This window comes from Thunnus maccoyii, chromosome 10 (assembly GCF_910596095.1).
Source record: "Thunnus maccoyii chromosome 10, fThuMac1.1, whole genome shotgun sequence".
Classification (NCBI taxonomy): Eukaryota; Metazoa; Chordata; class Actinopteri; order Scombriformes; family Scombridae; genus Thunnus; species Thunnus maccoyii.
The window spans coordinates 34,082,957-34,106,332 of NC_056542.1; the positions used below are offsets into that span (position 1 = coordinate 34,082,957).

Below are 23,376 nucleotides of genomic sequence, written 5' to 3' on the forward strand. Positions count from 1 at the left end.
CAAAATCAAATGGAAAAGTCCAGTTAGCATTTGCATTTTCAGGATTGGGTTGCACGTTGTCTGTCAGAAACATAAAAATCCCAAGTCCATTTCACGTTCTTGTTCTAATCTCGACTAATTCTATCTTTGCACACAGATGGTAAATGTATTGATCTTCACAAGAGTACTTTTTTAGCCACACTAACAGTGTGACTGTAGGAATGTTTACCATAGGAATGCAATGTTGCTCAGTCCACCATTTTGCTTCAGATGGAATGTTGACAACTATGGGATGGACTGACATGATCATTCATGTTCCCCTCAGGATGAATTGTAATAACTTTGATCATCACCTGACTTTTTCATGTAGCGCCATCATCTGGTCAAAATCTCAGTTTATCCAAATACCTGCTAAACTAATAGTATTACCATCAGCTTTACTTTGTTTAGTACTAATTAGCAAATATTAGCATGGTAAATTTAGAAGTGGTTACATGGTACAACTCATACCTACTAAACAAGCATGCTAGCATTATCATTGTGTCGTGTGTCACGTGTTGGTGTGTGTGTTAGTCTGGCAGATTGATTGTAACACTGGTTATGCCTGAGGTGAAGCTAAGCCTGAAAACTAGCCTGACTGGGACCAGGTTTGTCTGGAGTGATACATTTCCATGGTAACTTATGTCAGACTTATTTAAACCTCCTTTATGAAACAAGATTTCCTGAAAATAAGCTTGAGTTATGAAATCAAATCTGGCTTACATAGAAATCTTGCTTTATTAAGTAAGGTGTGTGTGTGTGTGTGTGTGTGTGTGTGTGTGTGTGTGTGTGTGTGTGTGTGTGCGCGTGTGTGTGTGCATGTGCGAGTGTACTGGTTTGTTTGGCTTCTGTCTGTTTTAGCGGGTACTGTGTCAGCTCTCGTCCTCTCCTCACATCTGTGGCCACTGGGCATTCTCCATCACTACTATTTATGGAACAGATGGTTAGAGAGAGAGAGACAGAGAGTGAGAGAGAGAGAGAGAGAGAGAGAGAGAGAGAGAGAAGGTTTTATGAGGAGTGATGGAGAGGACAAAAGACAGCAAGAAGGCTGATAAAACCACGAGTGGAAGAAACTCCTAGAATACTAATGGAGAAGCACAGGCTGCTGGGAGACAAGGGCCGTCAACCAATCAAGGAGCGGAGCATCCGATCACTGCCGGTTACCTAGGCAACCAGCCTCCTGAGACGATGTCAGCTGTAATCACAGAACCAGACCGCTCAGCCATTTGTTGCTTCTCTGCCTCTGTCAGGTTTTGATAAGAATATTGAAAGCTGCCACGCTGCCCTCCACCCCCACTCCTCTACATGTACACTGTGTGTGTGTGTGTGTGTGTGTGTGTGTGTGTGAAGGCCTGCTTTGAATATGTATTGACACAGGTCAAGTGTGTGTGTGTGTGTCTGTGTGTAATAGAGGCTTTTGTTTTATTTGATAGTTCAGTGTTGTCTGTCTTTGTGGGACTGGGTCACTGTGAGCAGGATCTCTGCAGCCATGCTGACTGACAGTTTGAGGGCATTCTGTAAACACATAGACTGCTGAACATTTCTTCTTTTCTTAAGAAGGTTTTTTTTAAGCTTTTTGCCTTTTTTTGACAGACAGTTTGGAGACAGGAAATGTCGGGAAAGAGAGGGGTGTGACATGTAACGCAGGTCCCCCGGCCAGGAATCGACGCGTGGTTTTTGTGGTATACGCCTTAACCATTAGGCCACCAGGGCACCACCATTTCTGCTTTTCATCATTATATAGTTTCAGAACTCAACTCCCCCTGAAATCTCAAATTTTCGTTTTTACTGTTTGTGCATAAATGAAACCAACAAGAAATGTGTTCATTCGTGGGCTTTAGAGGTGTTGGCAGGTGTATCATTGGACTTAGTTTGGACAGAGCCAGGCTAGCTGTTTCCCTCTGCTTCCAGTCTTAATGCTAAGCTACGCTAACCAGGTCCTAACTCCAGTTTAACACACAGACATGAGACATTAATATTCTCATTTCACTCTTGAAAAGAAAGCAAATATGCATATTTCCCAAAATGTTGAACCATCCCTTTAAGGGCTTTCTGTAGCTAAGCTGTGCACTACTAGTTAGTTCTACAACAGTCTCAGTATGTGTCTGTCCTCCACAGGAACGCCTGCTGCTGTCCATCCTTCCAAAGCATATAGCAGATGAGATGCTGCAGGACATGAAGAAGGAGCCCAGTCAGAAAGAGATGCAGCAGTTCAACACCATGTACATGTACAGACATGAGAACGTCAGGTAACTTGCTACCTCCGTTAGGTTTTAGGGTGCTGATACCTGAGGTTTGTCATGCAGTTGCTGTGTGTGCCTGCCTTAGGGTGGTACATTCATATGTAGAATGAATATTGTTGATTGATTCTTTTGATTGCAAAGCAAATAGCTGCATACATAAAGCTGTGTAACAGTATGGTCTGAGCCTGAAACAGCCACTGTAGCAGGATGCTGCACTGTACTAATATGCTATCTTGTATCTGTCTCTTGTTGTTGTGCAGTATTTTGTTTGCAGACATTGTGGGCTTCACCCAGCTGTCATCATCCTGCAGTGCTCAGGAGCTGGTCAAACTGCTCAATGAGCTCTTTGCTCGCTTTGACAAACTGGCTGCAGTGAGTTTCACATTATTACCAAACAACAGTGATCTTATGACATTTACATGTTCCAGTTCTATACATGTATGAATTTTCATGATGGGTCACATCAAGGTTACAAGAAATTGTCAAATATTCTAACTGATATCTGGACATTTAGCATGAATCTTACATTTGAATTATTTAGGATCATTTTAAATGATTGATTCAGTGATATAGCTTGCAGATTTGGCCCATTTGTTGTGAGTTTGCGTATTTTCCTTATTCCCAAGGATGACTGGCCTAATAATTAAATGCTGTATCAAGAGATTTTATATTTATTATCTAGTTTACATATTTAAATATATATCAATTCTGCAATATAAGTACAATAAGGATCCTCTTGTTTGACCTTTACTGTCCTGATAAGATTCTGATAATGTCACTCGATACAGATACTAATCTGATACCAGTGCTCTTTTTCTCTTAAATTCAAAATCCATCCACCTTTCTGAGTGGAACTTATTAAGATCATTTAGTGGTGTGTAAGGTAACATTAGGCTATAACTACACACCAAATCTGCAAAGAATAGGACAGCATTTTGGGAAATGTACTTATTCTCTTTCTTGCCTAGAATTAGAAGAGGAGATCGATACCATTCTCCTATCGTCAGTTAAAGGATAGATTTTGAGTTTTTAAATAGCTAGCACTGTCCAGACTTCAAAATGACACCTACCAACATGTCTAAAGATCACTGATAATTACCTTGTATCTCATTCATTTAATCCAGAGGTTTTCAAACACTGAGGCACACCTCCCCAGCAAGGTAGTTGAAGGGTGGGGTCAGATGGTGTAAGGCACAATCTGACATGCATTGCACATAAACGTCCATATATCTGCTTAGAAATCATAAAAGAGGCTTCAGAACTTTCCAGAGAATCATGTTTCTCATCATACACAGTTACAGAGCCGTTACTAGACTAAATGCTATCTTCTCTGTCAGAAATATCACCAGCTGAGGATTAAGATCCTGGGAGACTGCTACTACTGTATCTGTGGGCTGCCAGACTACAGAGAGGACCATGCTGCCTGCTCCATTATGATGGGCCTGGCCATGGTGGAGGCCATCTCGTGAGTACAGCTATGATACTGGCCTGTGATAAAATCAGTCAGTGTCAGTCACATGGTTGGTGTGGAATTGATCACTCTGATGGACTAACATTGATTTTCTGTGGACTACAGCTGTGAAATAAAGTGAACACTGGTTTGCAATGAGAGGTCATTAACCTCCAATTGATTCTGATGCTACATTTTGGTCAGATTCCACACAAGTGTGCCTGAATGGATTTACTTCGGTTTTGGTGTTCCATGATGCACTAAAAGAGATACTGTATATCCCTCAGTGTGTTTACATGCAGTTAGGTAACCAGGTTACAGTCAGCTCTTTCCAGTAAGCTGATTTCTTAAATGCTATGTAAACCAGAAACCTGTTTACTGTTATCAGGGTAGGGGATTAGTGAAACCTGGTCTCCCCAGCTAGATTTCTCCCAGAGCGTACCAATATCTCTGCAATTAATACAAGTAATCAGGTTTCTAATCTGCTTTTTAGTATGCATGTGCATGACAAAAGATTCATCATTACAAGGAGCATGCATCTTGTATTTAAAATAATTCCATCCAAAATTGGACTAAAACTGAAACTAACACAAACTAGCCTTTAAACAAGTCAGTTTCCACTACTGAACATTTGACTATTTTCACACACTTTCATGCTGTGAGAGAAAGCACTGTTCTCTCTGTCTGCCTGTTTGTCTGTCCTCTCCTCTCACACACACCAAAACAAAAAAACATAAATTGATTGCAGTCAGAAAGTGTCCTCAATCAGTAATACAATTAAAAGCAGTAAGCCACACTTCCAAAATAAGGTAGAGGGTAGGGTAGAAATTAGGGATGCACAATATTATCGGCACGTCATTGGTATCGGCTGATAAAAGCTCGATGAAATATCGGCATTGGCGAATTCTGCCGACTATGAGAGGCCAATATGTCGCCTTCCCCTCCGCCGCCTGACTGTGCTTCCTTCGACGGACTGTGTCACCCCGACGGTCAGTCACAGGAGCTGCTGTGTTCGGCTGCACAGATAGGAAACACTTTGGCTGACAGGATGTACCACTCTGTTTGGGGGGGGGGGGGGGGGGACTTCTTTTTGGTTTATACCGCCACCTTCTGCTCCGGAGTGTGGACCTGAGATTAATTCTACACATTAATCCTGTCTAATAAACTCAAAGAAAACTCTACTGCTCTACTCACTTGGCAGGTTCAGGTTCAAGTTTTAATGCTGACCTCCTGAACTCTAGTCTTCCGAAGGTCTTTCTTGATCATACTTAGTACAATCTATGCTTGCATGCATAATAGTCTCCTCAGCCAGCTGGAAAAAATATGTGCATATATCGGTATTGGCATCGGCAATCGGCCACAATGAGTTGGAAATATCGGCATATCGGGTATCGGCAAAAAATCCAATATCGTGCATCCCTAGTAGAAATCTGGTTACTGATCTGTTGCATGTACAGTACCAGTCAAAAGTTTAGGCCCACCTCTCCATTCACTTGAATGAGAAAATGTATCCAAACTTTCAAATGTACATGCAGATTTACAATATCCAGGTTATCACAGTTCATGATCACTTTTAATGGAGATAAATCACCATGATAAATCACCAGCTTCTCCTTAAGACATCCATAAGGTACATGCATGGTTAAATTCAGAGGTTTGGATCACAACCCGTCAACACCCGACCATTGACCAATCAGATCACTGGAAAAACAGAGTCATTCCTACAGGATCCTGACATGGACAAAAGATCTAAGTTTACAATAAAGTGACAGGTAAAAAAGAGCAATATATATTCAGTAGAATCATTTTACATTTCCTGGCTTTCCGTTTCCACTCTAGTTTTAAAACAGAGCTAACAAACGGAGTGATAGTTAATGGCACTAAACACATAATGATGAGTGAAGCTGTATTTCAATTGTGCAAAGTTTCTTTCATTCCTAAAGGGATTGCTGACAGTGTTTATGATTTTACACTCTGAAGCACAGAATAACATGAGGTGACTTTGTGGCGATATTGAAAATACAAAACTAAATCCTCTGTTGTCTTGATAAAAGTATTAGAAAAATAATCCACACACTGTTGTCACAACCTTGCTCAAGGTTAGATTAAGGAGGGGAGACCACACATGAGTTATAACTAAAATAGATTCAGTGTACATAACTAAGAGATAAATGAAACTAAACACAACCAAAACCAAACATGGGGGAAGCCAGAGGAGAGAGGGCAAATGACTGACTGCCACCAGCTAATATAGAAGCCTGTCAGTCCAGGGGAGTTGAATCTCCCTGTGGACCCAACTCTGCCCACCAGGCTCCTGCAGGGAGAGGACAAGGAGTCTATCCAGAGAGCGTCATCACATTGTTAGCTCCAATCATTATAAATGCAACATTTGGGTCAGATAGACCTCATCAGGCATTAACTACCTTCCCTCTCCTCTGCTTTGGGAGCAGAAACAGTCATTATTTTAACTTTTTTATGTGTGTCCCGAATAGTTTTTTTTATCATCTGACAAAAAGCAAAAGATGTACTAAAGACATATATAATTATTTGCACACCTCAGCCTTATCTTTAATATTTAGGAATTATTTCTCATATTTCTACATCTTCTGTTGTAGTTATGTGATTATATTGTTTACATTTCATCTCATTGAATATCACTGTGCTGTCACTAAAACCAAATTTCCTGTAGGTATCACCATTTCATTTCATATCATATTAAGTACTTTATTCATTGTTCTGATGATGTTGCCCATAATTAACAACATGCAGCTACAGGCTCTTTCACATGAACACACTCCTAGCTGGAAAACCCAGAGTTGACTGAGCTAGTTCCTAGCCAGCTTCCTGATACAGGTTATCCAGGACGGACAATGTTAGGTGTAGTGGAGCCAGCCAACCCAAAGAGAGCCAGGCTAAGTTGAACTTGCTTTGTGGTACAGGCCTCTGGTTACTTAAGTGTATGTAAACACGATCAGAGAAAGTGTGTTCCATGGGTTGAGAATGCATTTGTGGTGTCATGGCAGTCACAGTTTTAAAACGCCACAGTTGCGGTTCCTGCTGTTTTTATTTAATGTGTATTTAATGCTGTGTAAACCAACCACAGATATGTCCGGGAGAAAACCCAGACAGATGTTGACATGCGGGTTGGAGTCCACAGTGGTACAGTCCTCGGGGGAGTGCTGGGTCAGAAACGCTGGCAGTATGATGTCTGGTCCACTGATGTCACTGTAGCCAACAAAATGGAGGCTGGAGGGATACCAGGGTAAGAACAGACATTAACTGAACAGTACCTCTCTGTTGGTCAAGTTTTTAAAATGAAGTTATATCAATCCACTATTGGTACACTGTTGATGTCATTATATCATCTTTCAAATTATTCAGTCCATGTGTTGCTCTTGGCCCATTTATTTCAGTGTCCCTGGGTTGGATACAGGCTTTGAAATCCTGAATTAAAGATTTCAAGATGTGAGCTGAACTAACTACCAGATGAATTATTACCATAGATAGATGGATTGATAGCTAGAGCTAGCTTTATTAATTACTGCAGGAATGGATAAAGAAAAGATAAAGATAAAGAAAAACATATTTTAATGCAGGTGTAAATGCACTCAGAACACAGTGTGATCAGAATACGATCATATTGGCACAGCGTGACCACATTCATAGGAAAAAATTGGTCCATTAAGTTGAAAGGTCACCTAGCTTCGCCTCTTCCTGCCAACTAAACAATCAGAATCAGAAAGAGGTAACATGCCATGTTAGATGTGATGGGTAAGTATATGTGCAGTATACGATTATAGATTTTACATTAATATAACGTGTAGTTAACGGTAAATGGACTGCATTTATATAGCACCTTTCTAGTCTTCCGACCACTCAAAGTGCTTTATACTGCATGTCAACATTCACCCATTCACGCACACATTCATACACTGATGACAGAGGCTGGCATGCAAAGTGCCAACCTTCTCATCAGGAGATCTAATTTAATACTCATTCACACACACTCACACACCAATGGCACAGCCTTCAGGAGCAATTTGGGGTTCAGTATCTTGCCCAAGGACATTTCGACACGCAGACTGGAGGAGCCCGGGATCGAACCGCCGATCTCCTAATTAGTTGACTACCTCTTGCTCTACCTCCTGAGCCACAGCCGCCTTTGTCTATTAGTGGGATAGAGTCCATGTCAGTGGGGGTCCCGGGCCTTGTTGATGAGGCCAGCTGCAGATGGGAAGAAACTGTTCTTTTGGCATGAGTTTTGATCTCAGCCTCTTGCTGGAGTGGAGCATTTGTCCAGGATGGGAGGGGTCGTCCATGATCTTACCTGCTTGCCTCAGTGTCCTGGAGGTATGCAGGTCCGGGAAGGACTGTGGATTGCAGCCAGTCCCCATCAGCACAGCGGATGATATGCTGCAGTCTACCTTCATCCTTGGTAGCGGCAGCAGCGTACCAGATGGTGATGAAGAAGGTGAGGATAGACTCAGTGATGGCGGCGTAGAAGTGCACCATCATTGACTTGTGATGGGGACTGGTGGGACTGAGTTCCTTCTGAAATCTGCAACCATCTCCACTGTCTTTAGAGAGTTGAGCTCCAAGTTGTTTTGTCTGCACCAAGTTACCAAATGGTCAACATCCCACCTAGTTGGTCTCATCCCCACCAGAGAGGAGCCCAGTGAGGGTGGTGTAATCTGCAAACTTCAGGAGTAGAAAGGACCCAGCCCAGTGGAACCAGTGCTGATGGTCAGGGAGTTGGTGATGTTCTTCCCCAGCTTCACATGCTGCTTTCTGTTAAACAGGAAGTCTGTGATCCACCTGCAGGTGAAGTCAGGTACATTCAGCTGGGAGAGCTTGTCCTGTAGAAGAGCTGGGATGATCGTGTTTAAGGTGGAGCTGAATTCCACAAACAGTATCCTGGTGTAGGTTCCTGAAGAGTCCAGATGCTGGAGGATGAAGTGGGGGGCCATGTTATATGCATCTCCTACAGACCTGTTGGCTCTGTAGGCAAGCTGCAAGGGGACTAGGAGTGGGTCTGTGATGGATTTGAGGTGGGTCAGTACAAGCCGCTCAAAGGACTTCATTACCACAGTGGTCAGGGCGACGGGTCTGTAGTCTTTTAAGTCCTGTGGTCCTTGGTTTTTTGGGGACAGGGATGATGGTGGTGGATTTGAAGCAGGCTGGCATGTGGCATGTTTCTAGTGAAGTGTTGAATATGTCTGTGAACACCAGAGACAGCTGGTCAGCACAATGCTTGGGGTGGAGGGAGAAACAGAGAGTCCGGCTGCCTTATGGCAGCAAGCCCTGTAAAAGCTACAAGTAGTCTCGGCAGCTATTAGTCTTCCCTCGTGAAAAAGCGATTTAGAAACGAATGACGTCTGTTAATGGCAGCAGTTTCCTTGACCAGGGATGCAACATGTTTGTTGACAAGCCTGCCAGTTCTGCCCAGCTGATTTTAGATCTGATCACAATGTGGTCACAACTGAGAAATAAAGAATGCATTTTAATACCAGATGTAAATGCAAAGACCCATGGATCAGAGATCATTATCCAGGTACAGATAACATGTTAATACCAGGTGTAAATGGGACTCTGTATCACCTACCTAATGTAGTGTCATACCACAAGGCTAGTTGATGGTGATATCAGCAGTCTGGCTGGTTGACCTCTTTTGACTTTGTCCAGACTACTCTTCTCTTGATGAAGGCACTTCAGGTTTTATTTTAGGGTAAAAGGTGGATGGCAAAATTCAAATTGTCACAAAATTCAAAAAAACAAATTGTTGTAAAAAAACTCAACACCTTTGATCTGACTCTTCAGGAGTCTCCTAGGTGTGTTGCATCAATTGCTAATCACGAGTCAGACCTGTGCCCTATGATGTTGATGTTCTTAGTTCTTAAACTGACTTACCTTAACATTCATCCACAACTATAGGTATATAAAAAATATAAATACCCAAGAAAGTACAAAACATTTTAGTGTATAAGGAAGGAACAAGGCATCAACAACTAATCCCATATTACTTTGCAAGTGATGTCATAAATTACCTACCTAATTTTCATGAAGTTGAAATCAGATGCCATAATGGCTTTTACAGGAGCCTCATCATTTCCCCTGTTTGACAGTTCAACAGTACAAAAGTCAAACTTCTTTCGTTATTTTCATTTTATTTAAATTACAAGAAGGAATATAAGACATGATATAAATTTAAAGCTGCATTAACTGATCTGTTGGCCACTTTGGGGCAATGAAACAAGGTGAGCACAACATCTGACATATGATCACCTTATAAAGTTGATATGACAAATGTGTTAATAAATAGTCTTTTTATCCAGCAGACAAAGAACAGTATGATGCTTATGGAGTTGTATTTCTGTCCACCTGAAGATTGAAGTCCAATATTGACTCTCTTTTGGTTTCCATCAACTCTTGAAAAAAAATATCTCGCTCTTTATCTGCTAAATACTCCACGGTGTTGACCAGCTAGGTGCTAACTTTGTATGCTGTTTGGAGCTGTGCAGGTAAAGAGTTTTTTGCTACCTGTTGCTGCTGGAAGATCAGTTTTAAGAGAGCAGAATTTCATAAAACCAAAACAATGAGCTAAAAGAGGCTAAAGGTTCTGTAGATCAAAATTTCTCTGTGGGTTCATTGCCACAAGTTCATCACTACATGTTTCATGTGACCCTTAGTAATTAAAACAGTTGTTAAAGTTACTACAAGGAACTTTCATTTTGTGTTGATTCTAGCGGCCCCTGTGGAGAAAAGCAGTAGTGCTTTCCTGGAATGAGGACTGCATTCCCCATGAGCACAACTGCCTCATGTTGTAAAGATCTTGGCTAGCATGTGCATTTGTTTTTGAAGCGAGTGAAAGAAAGACGCTACTTATTTTTAGTACTATTTTTCTTTTTTAAACACAGCTGTTTGCAGGATGCATAGCGATGAGGTAATGTATCTATTTGTGGCAATGTAAGATTAATACTTGTAATATGATGACAGTGAAGCAAAGTAAAACTTTGTTTTAGTGCCATTCATACACCTAGGCTACATGTAAGGCTGCATTTACACCAAATCTGGCAATGCAGCACCTTCCCACAGGGTTGTGTGGAGGTGTGCAGAGGTATGGGTGTTTATTTATGCTTTAGGGTGTAACTGCAGTGAAACAATCAGAAAGTAACGTTTTATTTCTCAGATTCACTCCTTTGTTCTCACTACACCACCGCTGCTCTCTCTCGCTTGCTGGTGCTCTCAGCTCGCTCGTGCTCTCTCTCTCTCTCTTCTCTTTTTTATAATATATAATATATATAATGACAACAAGTCCAACTTGACTTTTAATATTATCAAAAAAATAGAAATGTCCTCCCCCTGTTCTCCCCTCATTTAAGTAATGTCTTTAGACTCCTTCATGCTGTAATGCAAGGTGATTCATCTTCCTTGTTGGCAAAATGACCAAAATGAGTCCTCCTTGTTAAGAGAGAGTGCAGGGGAAGAGGGGTTGTTTAGTTGAATATGTTAGTCTAGCCTGCCGGACTCATTGATCCTATATCTGACTGAGGTTTGTGCAAGTTAGTATCTATGGCCCCAACCATGGCTCTGAAATATCAGTAGCCTAACTGTGCTGTGTATTGATAAATCCATGGTGCTGTCTGTGGTTCTGAAGTAGCAGACAGATTTGTAATTCCACCTTTTTCTCTCAGTTCCACCCTTCTGTCAGTTTTTTGGATCTATAATATCTATCTACTAAAGGAAAGAATCTCTGTCTGTGCATCTGTATGTCTGCGTGTATGTCCTTTGCATATCTCTTGAACCGTTCATCCGATCTACTCCACATTTGGCAGGTGCATTGCTGAGGAACAAAGGGAGTGCAGTATGAAATTTGGTGCAATTTGGACAAAATTCAATGTCTATGTCTATATTCCATTAAATTTAAATTATAATCACAAGTATAATATCAAGAATTAGGCTAGGCTTATATGATAATCCTGCAGCACTCCCATTGGGCCATCCCCCTGTTAAAAAATAACAAATCACCTACTGGCTATATTTAATGTGAACATAGGGTCTTCCGGTCTGCCTGCCATAAATCGTTTCATCTGATTTTGCGGGGAATCTGACGTGGTGGCAGGCATTTAGAATAACTAATCTTCTCGCTGACGGTCTCGTTTGCTTATGTAGGTCAATCGGAAGCATCAAGAGACTGTTTTATAACCAGTTAAAAGTTCCTTGTAGTCACTTTAATATAAAAAATACTGATTAGTGCAGCGTTAGGAAATAAACTAGTCCAAAACAAAATAATATAACTGAGCACAGATGTTCATTCTTCAACAGTTTGACAAATAAAGTTAATTCAAGGTCTGTTTAATATTGTTTTCCAGAGCTCTCAACCACATTTTCATTTTTATTTTTTTTTATTATTATTACCTAGTCCTGTGAGGAATCATATCTCATACTGCCATATGTGTATTCTTATGGATATGGTTAGAATGACAATTAATTAAAGGTGAATTTCAGCTAAATCCCTACATTTTAAATTAATTGAGGTGAATTTGACTGAATATAGTATAATATGTTTTAGCAACATTATACCATATTTTCAAATGATTAGGGAAGTATTATGAGCACTTTTCAGGGCTTCATAAAATCTACAGAAGCTCGTTCATGGTAGTTTGGTAGATCAGTAACTTGTCTGACCTTTGACCCCTCTGTATGTGTGGACCAGTCGTGTCCACATCTCACAGAGCACCATGGAGTGTCTTCATGGGGAGTTTGATGTGGAGCCAGGGAACGGAGGCGACCGCTGTGACTACCTGAGAGAGAGGGGCATTGAGACCTACCTGGTGGTTGTTCCTAAAGGACCTGTGGGAAAGAATGGCATCAACGGTGTAGTGAGTCAAATCTGCCACACACCCACACAGCAAACATTTGAATATTCAAACATACTCAGGCAGCTGATGCGTAGGGAAAGTGATGAAATATTACATGTAAAGTCACATTTGAATACCAAAACTAGAATTGTATATTGTTTAGAAACATAAGATACTGTATGTTCAACATTCAAAATATATAGATGTGATAAGGAATGTGAAAAAGAAAAAATGAAAAGCCTGTTGATTACCAACTTTTAATAGTCATCACTCTGTACTTTTTCTTGTTTCACATCAGAAGCTGTCTGTAACCTCTTCCAGTGGAAACTCCCCGCTGTTAATCAACACCACAGAATGTAATGGCAGTGTTAACACAGCCTGCACCACACCAGAGGAACCTGAAGAACTGGACACAAGGGTAATGAAGGACTGTAGTCATTATTTAGATTCCAATGTCATGTAGCTAGAGTCCCACCAGTGGCTTCCAAAAGACAGCAGCTTTTCTTTTACAACTCGCAATTCAAAAGTGTTGGAATGTCAAAATACTGATCACTTTATGGTCATACAAGCATTTGGACCACAATCAATTCCTTCAGTGGAATCTCTTCGCCAGGAATGTCGCCACCATTTCCACAGTTTTACAGCCGCAACAGTAGGTTACAGTATATACCGGGCATACTGGGACAAATCCCAGTAGGTCGTCAAAAAATATGTTTTTTGGCCAGTGGATCGTCAAAACATATCCGTTCTTACTGGCCCTCTCTGTATGCCTGTCATTCAGGGTGTGCATGAGAGCGAGCTGCATGTCTGGCCATATTCAGACCAAAACAAGTGTTGCAGCGCACTGCCACAGCGTTGAGTGGAGGGGTGTGGGTGTGTGGGCGTGTTTGTGCTCTAGAATGTAACCGCTGTGAAACAATCAGAACATAATGTCTTATTGACTTGATTCACCAGCTTTCTTGCTACCACTGCCCCCTCTCTTCATTCACTCTCTAGCTTGCTCGATCACAGCTGCTCTCTCTCTTGCTTGCTGATGCTCTCAGCTCTCTCTCTTTCTCTTTTTTTCTCTTGTCTTTTTTAAAATGAGTTGGGAAGTCAACAGAAAAGTCTAACTTTACTTTTAATGTTATCAAATGAAAAGAAATGTCCTCCCCTCATCCTAGTAACGTCTTTGAACTCAGGCAATCACAGCCGAGCACCCCCCTTTTACTCTCACTGCCGGGAGAGGGAGACAGAAGTCCCACGCTCCAGCTTTAAGTTTGTAGAATGGAAATCACAGTCATTAAAACCAAAAGGGTTTATCCCTTTAGGCAGATTGCCATGAAATTTGCTGAGCACATTTATTAGATTATTATGAGATAATAATGAATGTGCTCAGGAAATGTCATGGTAGTCACCTCATTAGATTTGGATATCTCTTGTCTACTAGGGGACATTTGAGCTCGATAGTAGCACTAAAACATGAGGAATCAACCTGAGTGGATCATGAACAATCATAGCACATTTTATCTAAATTTACTCGTACTGTAGGTTACTTTATCGTGTTGATCAAGTGGAAATCTTGACATGGCGGTTTCTTGCTGTGGAGTGATGTGTTAGATGGACAGACCAGCTGACTGACATAGCTGACGTGCCACTGATATTGTAAATATCAGATATAGACTTGTTCCCTTCTCCAGCTTTCTCTTTGTGGGACTGCAGGTCGTGAATCCATCTTTCCCTAACCCTCGGAGAAGGCTACGGCTGCGCGACCTGGCTGAAAGGGTGATTGATGCTCAGGAGAACGAACAGGAGCTCAACAAACTGCTCAACGAGGCTCTGCTGGAGAGAGAGACAGTCCAAGCGTAAGTCAAGAGCCTGGCTGTTAGAACCAAATGCAGATTACCTTAATGATACTGCTTTACTCCTTGTCAGCTAATGTTGCTTATATTTTTTCAAGTTAAAACCCTCCATCTCATTGCTTTCCGAGCCCCCTCTCTTTCTCTCTTTTTTTTACTTTAGCAGGGTCAGATTTTTATGAAGATTTATCATCTGCTGCTGCTAGGAGTTCTGACAGCCTTACTTTGGTTTCTGCTATAAGAGCAGCACCCTCCTCCTACTGTAAACCACAAATTAAGTGCGCTGATTTTTGGTTGGAAGCGTTCCCATACTTGTATTCTTATGATGAACAATACTATACTTATATCATACTTATTCTGATAAATTACTTTGTGAATGATAAACTTTTTTTTAAAAGCCTTTTTTTATTTATAAAAGAAATCAGACTTCTCAGGTGTTTAATGTTGTCTGAACACATGCAGTTGTACAAAAACTTTGATTAGAAAGATTATGAAACTGACCAGATGCTTGATGCCAGCTTTCAGTACTTGACAGTTTTTCATACTTGGTGTTAAGGTCACATTAGGTATCACATAAGATCGCAAAACAGTGTTAGGGTTAAGTAGATTGCATCAGTTTTTAATGGTGTACCAATATACTGTAGCATGAGATTTCCTACTACAAAACCGTGGGTTGCTGAAAAATGTATTACAATATCAGGTAAACTGTAGATAATGTAATACCAAAAAGGTGGACATATTATGCCTTTTTTGATTTTTTGTCGTTTACATACTGTTATCACGTCAGATGTTAAACATGGTCAACATTCCAAAACCTGAGGTGAATGTATGTAAAATGTTCCCTGAAAGTCAAAAGCCAGGATTTCAACTTGCCCTCAATGCTTTGTTTGCAAAGTTACCTCTACTTCCTCCTCATTATGACGTCAGATTGTTCGTGCATGCCCACAAATGGCTGTCCATTCTGTAGCCTTTGTTGCTATGGTTCTTCCATGTGTTGTTCACATCGTCCACTTGCATATTTCTGATTGGATTTCGGCTTGAACATGTATGGATGCATTGGAGAAGTTTCCATTTTGAGTAAAGTGAAATACTACTACTATTGTTTGTTTACGTAGCATCCTGGACTGCTGGAAGTCTGCCAAGGGGCAGACAGAGTGGGCGTATCGGGCGGGGGGTCTAAAAGAGACAGCTGTAACAGCCTGTTTCAGACAGAGGGGCTGCTGAGTATAAGATAAATAAGGAGTCATGCAAAGATATTCCAGTTTAGTCCCAGACTATAAGTGTACACCCATACATGCTCATGATACGTCCCCTTTAACATGTGATGTAACTGCTGAGGTTCTCTTGTCTCATCAGTCTGAAGGGGAAACACACCAACCAGCTCTCCCTGAGGTTTGTGGATCCAGAGCTGGAGACTCGTTACTCGGTGGAGAAGGAGAAGCAGAGTGGAGCTGCCTTCTCCTGCTCCTGTGTGGTCCTGCTCTTCACTGCAGCTATGGAAGCACTCATAGACCCCTGGTCAGTTCACAAGGCCGGCAGTGGTCTCCTCACACTGTTTTAAAACATTTTTATTCATTTATTATGTGGCCATGTTTGATTCATGTCGTACTCTGGCTGAGACACCTACCCAGAGAGCAAACGAAAACAAACCCAAGCTCACATGGTCTTGGACACAAATCATAAATTTACAAAATGATCCTATTATTTATCCTGTGCTGGGAGAAATCCTCCACTTTTGTGATCTCACACATTTTGATCCATCACTTCTGCAATGTGTACATTTTGCACAGGCCCACTGCCTGTACCATTGCTTTTTGCAAGATTGTTTTCTGCTTATCTGCATGCAACTGTTCATGACTTAACACAGACGTGTGTTAGAGAGTCTGGACTTGGCCTGTTGACTGCTCTCAGTGCTGTACATCTCTTTCATGGTCTCTGTCTCTTGCTCTATGTTCATGTGTTGTTGAACAGGCTGATTGCAAACTACATCACCTTTGCAGTGGGAGAAGTCCTGCTGCTAATCCTGACAATCTGTTCTCTGGCTGCCATCTTCCCAAGAGTGAGTTCCAACACATTTTCATACTTTTATAAATGGGTGTTTTCTCATGTTTTCACTATCTTTACACATAATTAAGGCAACCTGTCGCCCTATGACTACAGGTAGCAGCACCTTATCTAATTATGGCAACTGCCAATTACTATGTCAATAACATGATGGAACTATTTCTTAAAGAACAGTATATCCAGTCCAGTACTCCTGTGCAGCATCTCTGGCTATAGCGCAGGCTGTCTGATGCAGTTGGTGAGCACAGGTTTGGTTTTGGTCTCTGTACAGGCATGATGGCACAAAACCCGGCAGCCTCGCTGTTATGACAAGATTCCAAAATGCAGAAATCAAATACAGAAATGTTCCATGGTGAAACTATTTCTTGGTGAACAGCAGTCGAATGAAGTGACTGCACAGCTTCCTGAAGTCTTGTCATTACAATGAGGTTGCCAGGTTTGGTACCATTTTGCCTGTACAGAGACCATAACCGAAAGCTGTGCTCACAGACTCTATCTGGAAATCCACACTGTAGCCGGACTGATGTCTTCTTATCTCATTGTCAGAAAGAAAGCAAAGTATTTTTCCCAAAATGTTGAACTATCCCTTTAAAATCCTTTGTCTAGAATCTAGATATTTTACGACTTTTTTGAACATGTAGATATCCTCTTTCGTAAAAAACATAGTTGTATATTTTTGAGTTTGTTGTATATAGTCTTAATACATTTAATGATGGTGCAGTGTATTGTCATAAAGGACCGCATGGTGGTGTAGCTGCCACCCTTTGTACAGCATATGTACTTGTTGTGAGTTTGGCATGGAGGAGTACTTTGATTCAGCCTGATAATGGAAATTTAGATGCATTGATATCCAGCAGTATTGACTGCCCCTCACAAGCAGCACTCAACCCAGGTCAATCAGCAACACGCATACAGTCAGGCAGTCAATCACACGGCCTGTGAAAATGCAGAGTCACTGGAACTAATGCTCGAGGCTCTTCAGTGCTTATCAATATTGTATCAAATCTCACAATGTCACGAGCCTACAGTACCAGCTCCATGAACTCAACACAGTCCATTAACAGAGGCACGTGTGCATGTTATCATCTTCACTGTACACTGTCACTAGCCACAGACCTTTTTCACATCAGACATTTTCACATGTCATAGCAGCAAAAACACAGGTGCAACTATTAACATTAATGATGCTTGCATTCTGTGTAGCTGTCCCAAGTCCAGGGCTCAGGTATTATGGCGACTGAGACAATCAAATGCATTGGTGTCATCGTTCATATTATTAGGTCCACCTGTGCTTTTACTGTCCATGTCAAGTCAAAATGTCTGCTGAAAAAGGAGGTGCATAGACTTATTCACCAGTACCCGAGTCTGTGTTTGCATCGCTCCACACACAAATGAGTTAGCATGTTTGATTTCCAAAATCAAACATCAGACTTAGGTTGAAAAATAATGGAACACATTTTTAATCAGTTCACAATTAGAGTTGTTAAAAATCAGTGGCGTTGAAAAGTAGCAATACAACTAACCTAAAAGCTCATCTAATACATACCCACCCCATCCAGTTTTCCAAGCTGGGAACGAAACCGCAGTTGGAGATGGAGAGGGGCCTTCCTGACAGTGTAAATATAAACGTGACAGCATGAAATGGCGCATGCTCACAGATAGCATAACTCGCTATATAGCCAAAGAGATGCAGCCATTCAATACGGTCAAAAAACTAGCATTTAAAGAAATGCTGCAGACTTCTGACAGGCAGTACGAATTGCTAAAGAATTCTAGCCTTGTACAACAAAGTGAAAGACGACAATCTGAAGGAGATAAAAGACATCTCCTTTTACTCTGCCACTACAGGTATGTGATCAAGCTCAAATATGACTCCATACATGAGCTTGACCATACATTACATAACTGCTGACTGGACTCTGCAGTCAAAGTGTTGAGACCAGATACATAGCCCAGCACCATGCTGCTGAGGGTATTGGGCATTGGATGAGTGCAAATGATCTGTATAACTGTCGACAATGGTGCTAACATTGTGGCTGCAGTACGCAAACTTGGCTGGCCATGGCTCAATTGCTTTGGCCACAACCTCCATTTGGCCGGTCCCCATGGCTTGGACAGTGACAAGGATCACACAGCACGTGCCATGGGACTTGTAAGAATCTTGTCAACACTTTCAACCTGAGCTGGATAAAGAGAGAGACCTGAGGAAGGCACAGACTGAAGCCAATCTTCCCCAACACAGTCTAATACTGGTGAGTGATGGATAAATCATTGATAGTTGAGTTAATATGCAACACAAAATATTTAAAGGGTTAATTTAAAGGGTTGTTTTTTTAAATTTATAACTTACTTTGGGGCCTTAATGTACATGCATACTTTTGTGAGCATGTATGTATGAATTTATGTATTAGATCATTGGTTACAGTGTAATATAACCATGTACAATTATTTGTGATAAATAATGGAAATTTAAAAAGTGGCATTTGTTGAATAATGTTGATATAGACTAACTAATGAAAAAGAACAAATGTTATCTTTCCCACAAGATGTCACCACATGATGGGGCACCAAGCAAAAAATGACAGAGAGAGTGCTGGAGCAACTCCCAGCCAAAGGATGTGTCCTGGTTGAAGATCGAAACATTGCCACCTAAACCCAACCCGGCAGGATGTTTCTGTGTTGTAATCCATTAATGCAGCAATGAAGCTAGTGGCTGATATCACAGATGTTCTCTCAAGGGAAAAATGCGTCACTGTGTACTCATTAAAACCTGTGTTGGAATTTCTTAAAGGTGAACTTTTATCACCAGAACCCAATGACACTGCACTGACAGCAAAGATAAAGGAAAACATGTGCAGGGTATTGATGGAGAAATACAGCCCACCTGAAATCCAAGACTGAGAAAGGCCACCATCTTGGATCCGAAGTATTGTGGTAGCATGGAGGATGCAGAGGTCTTGGATGATGTCAAACATCAGCTCTTGCAAGAGCTAGTAGACATGAAAGAGGAAGAGGGAAGTCCAGGAGGTGCCAGTGGTGAGAGCTGCGGGAAAGCTTCAGGGGGAAATGATGGATCTGAACCTCCACCACCCAAGAAGAAGAGACTGAGTGTCCTTCTCCAGAACAGAAGAGCCCAACTCAGAAGTCGTCAGACCCAGGCTGTATTGGTACCAAAAAGAGTGCAAGCTGATGGAGAGTTGACCAAGTTCCTCCAGCAAGAAGCACTTGATGCATCATCTGATTCCTTTATGTGGTGGTGTGATAATCATAAAAGATTTCCGTCAATAGCCAAGTTGGCACAAAAATGCATGTGCATTTGTGCAACAAGCACTAGCTTGAAGAGAAAATTCAGCACAGCTGGCAACATTGTTACCCCAGAGAAATCCTGCCTTAGGCCCCGCAAGGAAAACATGTTGGTGTTCTTTGCTCGGAATCTGCCTAACAGTTAAAATACAGATTTGGCAGCAGATATGGCCTGTTGAGGCATCTGTGCCTTTGTGTTATGTCCAGAGACACTCTACAAGGAGGAGTCCTAAACTGACTTTATGTCAAACATGTTGCTTTGCTCTACTTGTTATTTATGTAGTTGTTATTTATCTCTAACTTATAACTAATATGTTGTTACTTTGCACTTTTTGTTAACCATTGAGAAATTGGATTTGAATGACTCTCTATACCCTTGTGCCAAATGTTTAAACACATATTAAAGTGCAGTTTTTATTAACAGAACCCTAGAGTCCATTTTATTTATTGTTTTGGTTTTAACAATAATTTCATTTATTGCATTTATTCCTGGGACAATATATTATCAACAAAAGTAGTTATTGTGCGAGGCCTAGGAGTAGATTTGGGTTTGAACAGTAGGGACATGTCCCGACCAATGTCAGGGTGAGTTGTCCCTACCAATATTTTTACCGATCTCAAATATTGCCATTTTAATTTGACATAATGTTAACAGTAAGATCCATGCAGAGTTGCCAGGTTTGTGTATTTTCTGCAAAGAGGGGGTTATTACGATTAAGAGTGAGAAAATGTGATATGGTGGATACCCGCCCTGATTAGTTAGTTAGTTAAATTAAAAAATGTAAGTAGAAGTTTTTGAGGTGATTCAAAGATGGGTTTGAGGATTGCTGTGGCTCTGTCATTAACCTCTTGAATTTAATGAATCAACAAACTGAAAGAAGCACAGAGCTGCAGAATCTCAGGTGAAATTTGGAAACCTTAAAGTAGATACAGTAGTTGGTTCAAATAGAGCACATTACCCACAGGTTATTATACATTTATTTTCTTGTAACAGTTATTGTGACAACCTATCATATGTCAGGTTTAAATGTTAACTTCAGTCTCAGATTTACACCAATAAAATAAAGTGTAAAAATCAGAGAAAAATGAACAATAAAAGTCTGGTTTCAGGCAAGTCAGTAATAAATAAAATAAACATTTTGGAGAGTCAGGCTCATCATGTGTGTGCAGACATATATGCATATGAAAGAGAAAAGCGATATAGTGAGAAAGTCTGTTCTCCTCAGTCAGTCTCACGACAGATGGGAATAAGTTGAAAGACTTTTGATGAATTTAAACTGACAATAAAATGACTAAAATGTGAATAAAATGATAAAACCACACTAGTTATCATAAATCATACTGTGACTTTGGAAAGTTTCTTCCTTTATCAAATTTTGTTAATGACATGTTTGTAATATTTTAGGATTTATCAGTGTTGCAGTTTCTTGAGTATAGTTTTTCAGTGTGAACACTCTAAACCCTGTTAGAATTAGTCATTGAGATGGTGTTTGTCTCAGGTCTTTCCCAAGAAACTGGTGTCTTTCTCCACCTGGATAGACCACACACGCTGGGCTCGTAACACCTGGGCCATGGCAGCCATCTTCATCCTCACCATGGCCGACATCATGGACATGGTGAGCTGCTCCCTGCTTTTTCTTACAGCCACAAAAGGCTAAACCAGTGTGGGGATTTTGTTTTGCATATGAAATGTACGCAAAGTACTTTTAGGAATAATAGTAATATTAGTAATTACAGTAGTAAGCTCATGACTTTGTGTCTCTCCATTGTCTAGCTGAGTTGTCTGCCTCGAGTCCCAGATTCAGTCAGCACCACAATGGCTCCCTCCTCCGCCTCCTCATCCTCCTCCTCCACCTGGTCCAGCCCTGACGGTTGCCTGGACAACCCCAAATATTACAGCTTCATTGCTGTGCTGGCACTCATGGCCACCACCATGCTGGTTCAAGTCAGTCACATGGTCAAGCTCACACTGATGCTCTTCATCACAGTGGCCACAGGCATCGTTAACATCTACAGCTGGAGGGACATCTTCGACCGCTACGACATGGCTCGCTTCGGCTACAAGTGAGAAGAAAAAGAGACCTGTACACCTCTTGTAGCACTTTCACTGTGCAAAGATCATTGTGTAACAGTAGTTAAAGACTAACAGTCAATTGAAGAAATGAACCAGGGTGCATACTCAAATCTAAGTTTCATGTCATTATGTGTTTAATACTTTAATGGGACAGGTTCACAGTTTTTCCAAGTGTGGCTTAAAACAGGTGTCCATATGAACAGTGAAAGAGGTTTTCCTCACTGTAATCATTCCTCCTGTTCCTACTGGCTATTGAAAGATCCCCTTCAAATGTGTTTTCAATGTAAGTGATGATTTTGTCCCCCATCACAGCAAGAAAACATGTTTCACTGTTCATTTGGGCTCCTGACTGTTGTTTTAAGACACACTTGAAAAAATGTGAACCCATCTTTTAACATACAATAATTACAGTGTTGGGGTTTCTTGAACTCATGTATTGTAGCATAAATTGTCAATATGTTAATGTTCATCTTTGCAGGTCATACTTGGTGCCCTCCAAGTTCACAATGACAGTTATGATCTTCATTATGATGGTCAGCTTCTATTATTTCTCCAGACATGTAAGTTTGCATCTGCTGTACTTTTACTGCATAGGAAAACATGGTATCTGTAATGTCATTCTTAGGTTAGGACATTGAAGCGTTGGAGGTCAGTATTTGCTGCCATATTGGCAGTTTGTAGCAAAAAAGCTGTAATACGTTGAAAAACCTCTCAGTCAAATGAACACAACGTCACAAAGCATACTTCTGTTTAGGTCATAATATTAAAGCTGCACTTATCAGTTTATATTAACAAAGTATCAAATGAATGTGTGTAATGTGAGAGGGGTTGCTCGTACTCAAAATCTAATATCAACCAGTCATTGTCCTTCACTTTTGATTCAACAGTTATGATGCAGTTTGATTGATCATATCCATCATGATTACTTGAGATGCCTATTGAACTGTGTCAGAAATGCTCTTTTGAAAACTTTTCCAAAAATACACCTCTTAATGAAACGCTGAGCAACATTAACACTATGTACATTATGTCATACAAGTGAATCGGTTACCAGGAAAAAAATTTCGGTCACATCTGCTTTCAAATCCATGTATTTGTCAAATGCTAACACCAGTGTCTGTTGTTGGCTGAAGGTGGAGAAGCTTGCCCGCACCCTGTTCCTGTGGAAGATTGAGGTCCATGAGCAGAAGGAGAAGGTGTATGAGATGAGGCGCTGGAACGAAGCACTGGTGACCAACATGCTGCCTGAACACGTCGCTCGACACTTCTTGGGTTCTAAGAAAAGGGATGAGGTAAGATCCTCACATCCACACACCCCAGATCAGTCCTCACTTCACTTTGTGTGTGTACAAGAAATCACTCATTGCTAATCCCAAAAGTAATGTTATATCTCCCTGCTTATCAGTTATTAGACTTCCATTACTTTTCTGTCACACAACTAAAATTGTCAGGAAAAGTCAGGATGTCTCTTATCTATCCTGTGAATTATTAGAAAACCCAGCACGTTTATCTGCAGTGTTACTCTGAT

At 41.0% G+C, this 23,376-nt stretch overlaps 1 protein-coding gene across 4 annotated transcripts in view; it reads left to right on the plus strand.

Annotated features, from left to right (window-relative positions):
• Positions 1-23,376, plus strand: part of adcy3a (adenylate cyclase 3a) — a 45,488-nt gene that overhangs the window by 11,013 nt on the left and 11,099 nt on the right. For 3 of the 4 annotated variants that reach the window (XM_042423379.1, XM_042423381.1, XM_042423380.1), the window contains exons 4-16: positions 2,137-2,267; positions 2,522-2,633; positions 3,599-3,726; positions 6,815-6,973; positions 12,425-12,590; positions 12,868-12,987; positions 14,271-14,413; positions 15,764-15,925; positions 16,379-16,466; positions 21,274-21,390; positions 21,549-21,838; positions 22,327-22,408; positions 22,982-23,140. In XM_042423379.1, coding sequence (XP_042279313.1) covers positions 2,137-2,267; positions 2,522-2,633; positions 3,599-3,726; positions 6,815-6,973; positions 12,425-12,590; positions 12,868-12,987; positions 14,271-14,413; positions 15,764-15,925; positions 16,379-16,466; positions 21,274-21,390; positions 21,549-21,838; positions 22,327-22,408; positions 22,982-23,140 — 1,857 coding nt within the window. The remainder of the gene's footprint in view (positions 1-2,136; positions 2,268-2,521; positions 2,634-3,598; positions 3,727-6,814; positions 6,974-12,424; positions 12,591-12,867; positions 12,988-14,270; positions 14,414-15,763; positions 15,926-16,378; positions 16,467-21,273; positions 21,391-21,548; positions 21,839-22,326; positions 22,409-22,981; positions 23,141-23,376) is intronic. The other variant, XM_042423382.1, reaches the window with a different exon arrangement.